This window comes from Mesitornis unicolor, unplaced genomic scaffold, assembly GCF_000695765.1.
Source record: "Mesitornis unicolor isolate BGI_N332 unplaced genomic scaffold, ASM69576v1 scaffold51634, whole genome shotgun sequence".
In the NCBI taxonomy this organism is placed as follows: domain Eukaryota; kingdom Metazoa; phylum Chordata; class Aves; order Mesitornithiformes; family Mesitornithidae; genus Mesitornis; species Mesitornis unicolor.
The window spans coordinates 4,048-16,250 of record NW_010183126.1 but is presented as its reverse complement, the minus strand read 5'-3'; the positions used below and the strand labels follow the sequence as shown (position 1 = coordinate 16,250).

The following is a 12,203-nucleotide window of genomic DNA, read 5'->3' as shown; positions in this document are numbered from 1 at the left end:
AACAGGAAAATCTTCTGCTTACCTCTAACTGCCAAATTATTTAAATATATCTGTTGTAGTTGGTTCTGTATCAGTAAGGTCTCATTCAACACTAGAGCATCAGGTATGATTTACAGAGGTAAGGCAGCAGTTCTTCCTTCCTAAAGCTTCATTTCTAACTGGTTCACTTTTTTTCTCCCTTAGGGTATAAGGGAAATTTTCTCTTACTTTGCATTTACTTGCACTATTATTCTTCTATCTCCCTCCCTTCCTCCACAAACCTCTCACAAAGGAAGATTCTTATATTGTAAATGTAAACAAATACAAAAGACATATATGACATATCTCGTATTGTACACGTAAACAAATACAGTATCACTACTGTTTGTTGTTGCCAATTATGTAAGAAAATCAACAGAAAATGTTTTCTCATGTTGGGTTTATTGCTTTTTTCGTGTTGCAATTTAGAATATTTAGCTTTTTTAAACCAATTGCATACATCTTGGAAAAATTCACAAATTGTCAAGTTCTGAATAAATGTCATCTATAGTGACATTACTAGGTCAAAAACAATTTTAGGTGTCTGAGAGGCTGAGGAGACTGTTTTTCACTTGATTCAAATTTTGTTTCCAGGTGTTTAGAGTGTCATACAATTGCTGCCATTGCTGCTTTCCGAAAGTCCGATGTGTGCTGTGACTGGAGAAGTAAAACAAAATTGGAAGATGATTACTAGATGTCATGCTCACCTAATAATTCTTTTATAGCATTACTTTACTCTCACAAGTGAATAGGAATTTTTTTTCCTCTATATAAAGGGCTGCACTTTACCAGTTAGTGAATTCTGTAGCCTTCCAAAATATTTAAAGCAACAACAGTCATTAGTATTCTTGTCACTATTAGGTCATTAAATGAAATGTGCTGGAAAATAGGACTCTTTCATTAAATAAGCTAATCACATTCGGTGTGAGCTTTAATAAAATTATGATAAATAGCAACTATTTAACTACCAGCAACTGATAGGAACAATACCTTGCTTCTAGTTAAAATATTCTACAAATGTAAGTGAAATAATTAGAACACACTAAGTTCTGCAAAATGCTATGAAGAAATAGGTCTTACCTGACAACTACTTTCCTCTGTGTCTGATCTATTTTGCAGTATACCATCTTTGTCTTTACAGCTGCAAAAAAGCAAGGCTGTTTTTAGCAGTATTTTCAAGATAGTGCAGAGGTACTGAAATGCATAAAAGCTGTTCAAAATGAGATCAGTACAAATATAAAACCACAGCAGTTTACTTAATACTGGTTTGCTGTTTGTTTTAGCAGTCCAGTAGGCAGAAAAGCAGAATGATGTAACAAGATGAAGGTCATGCATGAATCCTATTGTTTGCTGCCAGTCTATTTAAGCAATATCCTGTAGTGTTTTTATGAACTTCTCTCCCCTACAAATGCATCCTGTTTTAATGATAGGAAACAAAACCAGATGACAAATTAAACCTGCAAACCATTTATTAGCTTTTTAAACTATTACATGAAATACAGTATCTATCACTGAAAAAAACCATCACTGTTTAAAACACAACAGGCATGTCTTTGAGCATGACGTTTTGCAGCTCTATCTTAGAACAAACAAAAATTTTTCTTTTTCTGAATATTTAGCATTAGCTTAGAAGACTATAAAAAGTACTGTTCATTAGCACTGTGTAAAGTATGGTACTACAGTTCTTACCATCAATAACAAACGCTTCTACATCGTCAGCTCCAATCTGCAGTTCCTGTTGCATTGTGTCAAAGGAGATTTCTTTATTCTCTACAGCCATTCCCATGAAAGTAAGTAGCCTCATTTTTGCCATATTGTGTTCGTGCAACAAGCCTGCGTAAGGGTTGATAGTTTATGGATAGGAATTATAATTCAGTAGTTCGTTAATTTGTTTTTAATGTTATAGTTATTATACATGCTTCCAATAATTTAGAATTTATTTTACATCAAGAAAATGTTCTACCTGTCCCTATCAACACTTTGAGATAAACATTAATTCCTGCACTTTCCTTGTGTTTTGCTAAAATAGCTAGGTTAGTTATGAATTCAAGATTCAGTCATTGTAAGTAAAAGGTAATAAATATCTACGAAAGTGAAGCACAGCTATTTTTTGAAACGGTAAGAACATGACCTTAACAGAATTTTAGGAGCGAGAGTGACAGTGCATTTTTCAGTTGCATCATCTGGAAGAGCAATGCAACAACAAATGGACAATACAGGACTGGTGATGTTAAAATCTTCTTACAGCCAAACCACTCATTCTCATGTAGTTGCTGGAAAATAAACCTCTGTCAGCAATAGCTTAGCCACATAACATTTCTGTGCCAGAAGAATGTGTTTTGGCACCATATGAACTGTTTATACCATAGCAAAAAAGCATCATGAGTCGCATACATGCTTACAGCATCTAGCGCAGCAAAAAAGGGCTCTTCAAGAATAGAGGAACAGATATTAAAAGTCAGGTTAGATCTTTTACATGATTGTATGAATGGCAACATGAGGAATTAAGCCAAGGGCTTACACATCTAAATCAGAGACTATTTTCCTGAAGAAAGTCTAGGGCAAACGTTAAGACATTCAGATGAACCAAGGGACTTCTTAATCCGAATTCTGTGAAGTACCAAGTAAGATTTGGTGGAAGTTTCTTTAAAATTAATGCCAATCATTTTCATTTGGAATGACATAATAATAAACGTTTACATTCCTTCAGTAAATATTTAAGTTTGGAATTTATAACATACATACACTAATAGGAAAGCACATTAGTGCAGGACATCATGTTGTGTTAATTAGCTATAATTATGATGCAGGTTCCCTATTTGGCACCGACTCAACAAAAATGTGATCACCATAATTCATACGAATGAGGAGCACCAGCAACTGTACCTAACTGGGTTTAATGGAACTCTACAAGCATCAAAAAATCAATTAGCACACATTAACCCTAATTAACAAATGCAAATGAGATGCTGATTAACTTTCCGAAAAAGACTGCTGTTAATACCATATTAAATGTGGACATGTTAGGGCGATTCAGTTGACACAGATAATGCTACTGCTGGCCTAAGTTGTCAGCATTAATAAAACAACAGGAGCCTTCCCTGCAGAGCTTTCCCGGACTGGTTTTAATTAGTCCTGGTCCAGGAAAGGTTAGAACTAAAGCTGATGCTGTATTATCACTGACATCCTATTATTAATATCATTTATTTTAATGCCCAATATCTTGCCAAGTATTTAAAAAAAAATCTTTATTTTTGGGAACAGATCATAGGTGTTCTGAGGAATTTTTGAATGTCTCATCTAATAATTGTATTGTCTCCTATACCAAACTGCCCTTGTTTCTCAAAGGCATGGCTGAAACACTCAGGCGAAGTTCCCAGCATTCTGGTCTGCACTATCTCAGAATCTCTACCTGGTCCACATTCAGAATTTTCTGACTACACCATAAAGCAGGTGATAAATCGAGATAACTGGAAGTAAGGCTGTCTTTCAGAACAGTTACACAGATATTTATGGATTTTACTAAGATTATGGGAATCCTACATATATGGAAGATGCACACACTATATATTCACAGAGGTAACACAGATACAGGGAGGGAAAGCAAAAGAACTAATAACTATTGCATATTATACGATTACTACTACGTATATGTGTAATTAATCTTCCATAAATTTATTCAAATGTCAGTGTAACAGCATTTTCAGCAAATAGTACTGGGGACAAGTAACTAACAGATAAGCCATTTCAATACATAAAAATAATTACAATACAAAACCCACTTTTCCCTAAGAAAAGCATAAGATGTCTACACAATTAATGGACAAATACATATGACAAAAGGTATGCTTATCCTATATACACATTTACAAACTACCAAAAACATGCTACTAATTCTACCCACAAAAAATCACACTGGTATTTCTATCATTTTAATACCTAGAGTACCAGCACTTTAAAGCTTTGAGGGTAATTATTCTCAGAATTATACCACACTCCATTAAACAAAATAATGCATGCACTAAACTCTGTTTTAGCAAAACTATGCCTTTCCTCAAATGCATCCAGCCAGTATTCAAGTGTCATTTCAAAATCAAAGTTATAAAAAAAAATAATCTGTTTTTTATGGAAACATTTATTCATTACCAATATGTCAAAACCTTAATGCAGTAATAAAAAAACCTGCATCATTGAGCAATTTCTGCATTGTCACTGACCCCTGTCCTAAAAAGCTGGAATATAAAAAAACCGTAATTTTAATGCATGCAATAGCTTATGAACCAGTGCTCCTTTGAAACAGTCAATTACACATCAACGGGGGAGTGTCAAAGTGTTAATTACTACTCCTTTTTTCCACAGTGTGTAAATAAAGAGGGTGCTGACATTAACATTCCATCACATTGCTTCATGTGATGAAACAAATTAACTGGGACAGAGTGTGACTTGCTAGGTCTAATGCATCAGCACACGCAGAAACACACGCACACACTATTTGCATGTTTTATCTTACTGTTCAGGAGAAGTATTTGCTGTTATAAAGTCATTAATCATTAAAAAAATCTAAGAGATTTATGCAAGCTGCTGGCTTACTCAATAATGTTGTGATCTGTGGCCTAGAGCAGAGTATCAATGCATTAAAACTCCCTTCTGAAAGGTTTAAGAGAAAAGAAGCAGGGAAAAACACAGTTCTCTTCCAAACCCATAAAACAGCTTGTCCTAGCAGAACAAACCACAGTCAGATGGCCCATTTACGATCCAGTAGAGGTTAGAGTCTACAAACTTTAATCCATTCTTAAAAATTCCTATTCAATTTCCTTGGCTTCAGTATATGAGTCCAAACTGAAGCACTTTGTGACTTCCATGTCTTAAGCCACATAAATAGTCAGAAATGTAAAGATCTGAAAACTTACCAAGGGAGTCAATGAAGTCTTTGTTGTTCTGATAAAACTTGACATAGGATACTAGTTTAGCACTCACAAAAATTGTCAAAAGCTAGAAGATGGAAAACAAATATAAGAACAGTTTAAATATTATCTGGGTTTCCCTCTCTGCAGACTAGACAGATATATATATGTATATATATATATATATGTATACATATATATTTATGTTTTTTATAAACTACTGGTATTGAACATAAAAATAAACTGATAAGAGCTAATATTCTGTCTTCTGTCAAGAGCTGAGGGCAATCTGTGCTGAGCTTACTTCCTTTTCTCAGACTTGAAAGGCAGTTTTGCTACAGAACTCATGTGAGAGCAGGGTTTGTAACTCCTGAGTTACTGAAACTTCTAAATGGAAATATTTCACATGTAATATTTTATTTCTTTAATTCTAAAAGCATTAAAAGAAATAGTACATTGCAGCTCACTATTACTGACATAGGTAACTATTCTAATGAATTTCAAAAGACGCTAATAAAACAAGGCACTCTACAGATATCGAGCCATCTTGCTGAAAACAAAGTTACTTACATCATGAATAAGTTCTCCTTCCAAAAATTTGACTGGTTTTAAGGCAAGAAGATGATCAAAAAGAAAGGTATTTGGATCCTTCAATGCTCGTACAATACATCTAATTAGAAGATGAAAACGCTTATTTTTACAGCAATACACATTTTTATGAGTAAGTGCAACTCAATTTGTCATTCCTTGCTTTCAGGACACACCCAAGGGTTTTCAGCTATTCTTAAATGTAAGACATGTCACATTTCAATTTTTATCTTCACTTTACAGATGGAAAAAACAGGGAACAGAAAGCATTAAGTAACTTGCACATTATCACAAATGAGATTTGCTAGGTGGTAAGACTACAGATCGCCCTATTGTTTCCCTCTATGCTTTTATTTCAAGCCCAGCTTTCATTCCTAGAAGTATTTTTACTGTCCTCCTAAAATTTCATAGAATTAAGTTGTTTAGGAAGATTAATTACACTTGAATACGTGACACAAAACAGAGAAAACCCCAGTACCAAACACTGCAAGGCCTATGATTTATCAGTTGCAGCTCCAGACTATAAACAGACCTGAAGTGTTTCTAGAACTCTAGATGAAAGCTTTTGTTCAGCGGCACATTAGAAGACTTAGTGCTACACTCACTGTGAGGGCTTAGACCGTGACCCTGCCCCAAAATGTGGATCCAGAAGAACCTAAGGTCTGCAGAGACACAGCAATGTGACAAACGCTAGGCAGACACGTTCTTTCAGATGTAAAAGGCCTCAGATTGCTGTAGGGCAGTCAATGAAGTTTTAATTTATGCACAGACAGTTTAATTTTCAAAATGAGTTATCCTGATTTTTTTCTCCGTGCTCAAGCATATACAACTCCCTCGAGAACTGTTGGTTGTGCACACCTGACAGAACTACACGACGTATTAAAAAAATCTAATTCCTAAGTAGAATCATGATAGGCAGAATGTCAAAATACGAGCTTTGGGGAAAACACGCTGTTAAGAATCAATTTACTCTCAGCTTGTCCAACAAGTTTATTTCTGTGCAGTTCACATCCTTAGTACTTGCTCATAAAAGAGAGTAAGAATTTCTTTTCAACAGAAAAGTGCTAATTGAAAAGAACACTTGCAGTTAGAGAATCAATCAGTAAGTAAAAAATATGAAATAAAGGATGTCAATTCAGATTTTGGTTGCACAGTTGATGTAAATGACATCCTTACCCAAGGCTGATCTCACTCTCTCAGCAGTGACCAGAAACACACCTGTGCACTTACACAATGGAGTAAACCCAGCTCTGCCTAGGAACAACCAAACCTACCATAGACTGCACAGATAAACCCTTCAACAAGTCAGCCATGCTATAGAAAAGAGGCTGTGGCAGGGGACTTGCCCGCCAGGCCATTCGATACTCTTAATAGTAAAGCAATCAACATAATTTAGCAATTGAGAAAAAACTACTTTTAAGAAAACCAGGAAGTCAGTACTACCTGTGAGCATCAACTCTGGCCTGGGATGCGTTGTCCTCTGTGTAACTTCCCAATAGCTCCACCATTACTTTTGCGGCAGTGTCACTACAGAAGAAAAATACAGTTACCTCAGGACTGCAGAAAAAATAGTTCAAACAAGACACTCAAATATTTAAACAATTCCATTATGATGTTATAGGTCAAATTAAATTACACTTGAAAAGATGTAGATGATCTATTTTAATTCTAGTGGAGAGAACAAATTAACTAGATGTATTCTTTCAATTCTTGTTCTACAAAATGTTTATCTTCACCCTTCATTTCATTCTCTTAAATTGATAAATTACCTGCTGGTTATGGAAAAAGCTTTCTGAGCTAGGAACAGCTTTATATGGTTCACTAGAATGCTCCTCTTATGCACATCTGGATTTAATCATTGCAGAATAAGTAGCGCTGCAAAGTTTATTTCATATGTAAAATGGCATATCTTTAAAGAATATTTATGGTCAGGAAAGTGACTGTATAAAAGCTGCCTTTTCTTCTTTCGCAGATTCTCTCCAAGTATTCAGAGTGAGAGCTGCTCATTTTACTGACAAAGTTAAGCAGCCAAAAATTAGATTGGCTTAGGATGCTGTGAGGCAAGCAGCTTGCAACACTGCTTTGACAGACAGCTTTCAGAAAAACAATTCACTCCAAGGAAATGGAGTAAACCTACAGCCTTGTCTACCCAGATCATTTTGTATACAGCAGCTCATCAATGTTACTGCAAACCAGCTCCAAGACCATTACTGTGTTATTTTAACCAATCTGGATTTATTTTTAAGTAACAGTTCTTACCACTAGCGAGGTCAGCAACTGGTGATGCTTGTTACAAAATTTTCAGCTAATATGCTGAATATGCACTGAATATGCTGTGTGCACACACAAAAATCCATTTCCTATTTCTCACTGAATTCTTGCTGACTCTTCAAACTGAAGGCTATGACAGTTCTTCCACACAGAAAACAGATTTTGCTGATGCCATCTTACTGCTTCCTTTGGACAAGTGAGGGTATGGGTGCAGATACCACCAAACCTCGATAATGCCAGCACAACCACATGGCCATAATGAGAGCACGTGCTTTGCAGAAATCTCCCATGTGCACACACCTTACTGAAAGGCGCACTCTCAGTGGACAGGAGGAAGGCTGAATGCTACTCTCCAGAGTACAGCGAGTTAAGAGTGTAAAGCAAAGCTCTTCCTTCAAAGTAGCTCATTTCCAGATACAGCAAATTTCCCCATGTGGTCTGCCAGACTTACAAATTTTCCTTTAAAGAAAAAACTGTGCAAGAACAAATTTCAATTTGTTTTAATTACTTGAGTTAATGGCATAAATTGCACAGGGAAGGAACAGACCAACAATGCACTCCCAGTATGTACTGTGCTGTGATATGCCCTTAACCTGTGTAGGAGCACGGGTCTGTATAGTTTTATAGTACAATAACACTATCTTTACATGGGTATTTATTTTAAATCTTACAGTACTACTATTTGACAACTTCTCTCTAGGGTGAGGGTTTCTGTTCCTAGAGAATTCACCAGATCTCATAGATGTGCAGTACAAATATTAAGATATCACGGGAAGCAAGCGATATAATATGTAATCTGGATGTATTCTGAGGACAGTCTGTGCCCAGCACAGGAATTTTCGATAGGTCCCTGCCATTATTCCAGGACTGTGTTAAGGGATGTAAACTGGAATGAAGGATTTGTTTTAAGACTCTGGCATTAAAGAGGTCAGATTATGTTTTGCCATGGCAACTGACATTGGTGTGTAGAGGAACCGATAGATCTGTATCAGCAAAATAAAATTAGACAGCTTCATATATGCAAGAACATTTTGCATGTAAGTCAGTCTATGACAGACCATGATTTCTGCACGGCTGAAATCTTAACACTAGATGATCTAGTAAAGACAAAGAACCAGTTTAATACAGGACTGACACTATACAAACATTCAAACTAAGAGGCTCAGCTGATAACACTAGTCAACCCAGCAATACAAGTCCCCTTATTTAATACAAACTTTCAGTAGTTGTTACACACTTCAGAACTGTGTTGGATTTCTGGAACTTCTCCTCTTCTACCCATTCCCTTAGGAGCAAAAATTGAAAACTATGCCTTTAAATAATTTAAAACAGTATTTGCAACTCCCTCCCTCCCCAGCTTTTTTTTTCCCCTCTTTTTTTACAGTGCAGAAGGAGCACAATCTTCCCCTTGTATTTCTAGGAAGCATCAGAATGCTACCAGAAAATTCCTCCCAAACTTTCTCTGCTAAATTCTTCTGAGCTTCAGCAAACATAGCAGGCCTTTTAATCTTACTCATTCTATTCAAGATCAGATTACTACCATAAATTAGGATGCTCAAAGCAGTGATGCAGAGCACTGTCTTACCAAAGCTCATTGCTAAATGTATATCTCACCTAAAATGCAAATGTGAACATTTTTTCTAGCAAGACAGCTTCCACAAGTACTCTTAGCTCCACTTGCCCTTCTAGATACGTAACTTCACAAAAAGCCAGCGAGAATTGAGGAGTGATGGAAGACAAAAGGAAGAATAAGAAAAAAAGTGTTCAGAGACTTAGCAAGAGGTTGGAATAAAGTCCCTCTACAGTGGAATTCAAATTAATGAAACAATTATTTCACAGGTACCTGACATGCTAAGCTTTCTGCTACAGGTATTAATAACCAGACTTGCCAGACCTGTTTGAGCGTCAACCTGGACAGGACTAACCTCACTCTGAGTCCTGCCAAGTCAATGCAGAGACCAGCTGTAAGCTGGCACCTGGCATGACATTCAAGGTCTCACAGCAGAACTCACCTCTGCATGCAAGCCATGAACTGCCTGTAAAATTTCATCTATAACTGGAAGAGAAAACAGGTTGTGTTCCCCTGCAGTTTCATACCAACACAGCCTGGAAAATGCTAAAGACTAAAGCAGCTGAGGCACAAAACTCTACTGCAGAAACTTTATGGCAAGGAGCATAAGCAGCAGAGAAAGTATCTAATCTGCTGCAAAGTTCAGCTACCAAATACGTATCTCAGAAACGAGCCACACCAGGCATCTGTCTTCCAGCCACCACCACCAATTTTTCTTCAGTTGATCATGGGAAAGACAAAAATCCTTCCTCAAAGAGATCAAGATGATTTTGATCATCAGAAAGAAGAAAATTCAACCAGAAAGTGACTGGAAAAGGTTGGCTAAAACAAGCTTTCACTTACCACTGCAGGAAAAGGAAGACCATACAGAACATCCCGTGATCTAATTGTCGTGAGCTACGAATGTGTTCACTACCAAGTTATCCACTGGGGAAAAGTCTTTTAGCTATGGAAAACCAACTCTTCTGCCACACTGAGTGAAGTTACAACATAAAATGAACAAAAACACCCCCACAACTCAAATCATTTTCAACAATGTATTCTCTTCCCTTGATTATAAATCAACATGGTAACTGAGGTATGATTTTTATTACTTATTTCTCAGTTACTACTTCTCTTCCCATACTGTTTGACAGAACAACATTCCTGAGTGCTACGGCTGGAATGCTGCTGTGAGTTTCCCATACTATTGCAAATACTGCCCACTGATCCAGGAGAGTGAACCGGGTCAAAGGTGCCAGGGTCACTTCTTGTTTTCTTTTCTGGACAGAAGTGTAAGTGATCTGAAAAATTGCACTATTCAGTGCAAAGCTTGCTGCAACAGATGGTAAAGATGCTGAGTGCAGGAGTAATACATTACAGGGTTTGTGAAAGTTTTTAATGCTTAACTTAAAAATATCACCTATTATTAGTAAGCAAAAACATTTGGTAGCAGGGTTACTGGTAATACTGGAAACAAAAATTAGAAGTTTAATCCACAGATCTGGTACCTCTCAACAAATCAGCAGGATGAGGAGTATTTGAAAGAGTAGGAGCATTACAGAGTATCAGTGTAATATTTCTGAAAGAAAGTAAGCACTAAACCACATAAAGGATCTCTGAAGAACATTTCTGAAATTATTTTAACCATCTGAAATCTGTCATACAGCACTAGCAATGCAAAATCACGTTAATGTTAGTAACAGGAAGGAATTCCCAATAATGTTGTAGCTCACAGTGTAACTACTCCACAAGGATTAATCATCTCTAAATTGAGGTTAGTTAAAAATGATCCTGCTATGCTGATGCAGCATTTCCAGGCCACAATTTTACCAGGCCAGAATAAGCTAGCTCTCCTGCCAGAAGAAACTCTCTTCCTCCTATGACAGCTCCACACTTGCCTTCCCCCCCCACCCCAGTCCAATCCACCAGGCAGTCGCACAAATGCCTACACCAGCACAAACACACTTGGGTACGGGCAAGCTGGAGGGGACAGGACAGGAATGGGGGTACAGGACAGAACTGCTTCCTTCTGCAGCAGCACAAGGTTATGCAAATGTAGAAAATGCAAAAGCAGTTGTGCTACCAGAGTAAGTCACCAATGTAGAGGTCCTGCCTTGCTATGAAAATTATAAAAACTTAGAAAACGAACTCAGAAAAGAGAGTGAAAGGGAAGGGTGTGGGGAAGCAACACACACACACACACCACACATCCCAGACTACAGCAGGGACAGTTTCGGTAGGCCAAAACTGTTGTGGAACTACAAACTGAAACCAGTTCTGGATACCAGCCCATCCCTATAACCCTGGCCGGTGCAGTCAATACACCGTATCACACCTGTCAGATAAATCGATGACAGCTCTCAGTTAAGACTTACAGTAATTTACAGCCACAATACACAAACGATTACTCTACATGCCAGAAGACATTGGTTTGCCAAGTTTGTTAGATCAAAGATGCTTCTTATGATCCAGGATAATAATTTAAAATGGCCAGGCAGGTATTCTGTGGACATTAATTTCTATGACTGGTGGAAAGCTCTGTCCTAAAGGTAATGTTTACATAAAAAGACTGATTCTGTTAACTGTGATTGATAAGCCTCCCAACATCATTAAATAAGAGATAGCACCACCATGCACTAAAATGTCAAAAGTGCAATTAAATAATAAACTTGGCATAGTGCTACACTGCTTAAAGAACAGTATTTATAGAAAGGAATAATTTTATTTTTGGAGTCTGTGGTTTGCAGCTAATTCACTAACTTTAATAATCTTGGAAACACCAGTTTCATGTAAAAGTGCTTATAAACAGGTATATTTGGATCAAATGATAAGTACAGATTAATTTTAAAAGTGCTGTAAAACATACTTTC

General features: G+C 36.9%; 1 protein-coding gene across 1 annotated transcript in view; it reads right to left on the bottom strand.

Moving 5' to 3' along the window:
- Positions 1–403: 403 nt before the first annotated feature.
- Positions 404–12,203, bottom strand: part of EIF3M (eukaryotic translation initiation factor 3, subunit M) — a gene marked incomplete at its 5' end in the record, with an annotated part of 14,612 nt that continues 2,812 nt past the window's right edge. The window contains 6 exons of the mRNA XM_010183999.1: positions 404–675; positions 1,099–1,159; positions 1,708–1,851; positions 4,929–5,010; positions 5,493–5,592; positions 6,954–7,037. Coding sequence (XP_010182301.1) covers positions 555–675; positions 1,099–1,159; positions 1,708–1,851; positions 4,929–5,010; positions 5,493–5,592; positions 6,954–7,037 — 592 coding nt within the window. The remainder of the gene's footprint in view (positions 676–1,098; positions 1,160–1,707; positions 1,852–4,928; positions 5,011–5,492; positions 5,593–6,953; positions 7,038–12,203) is intronic.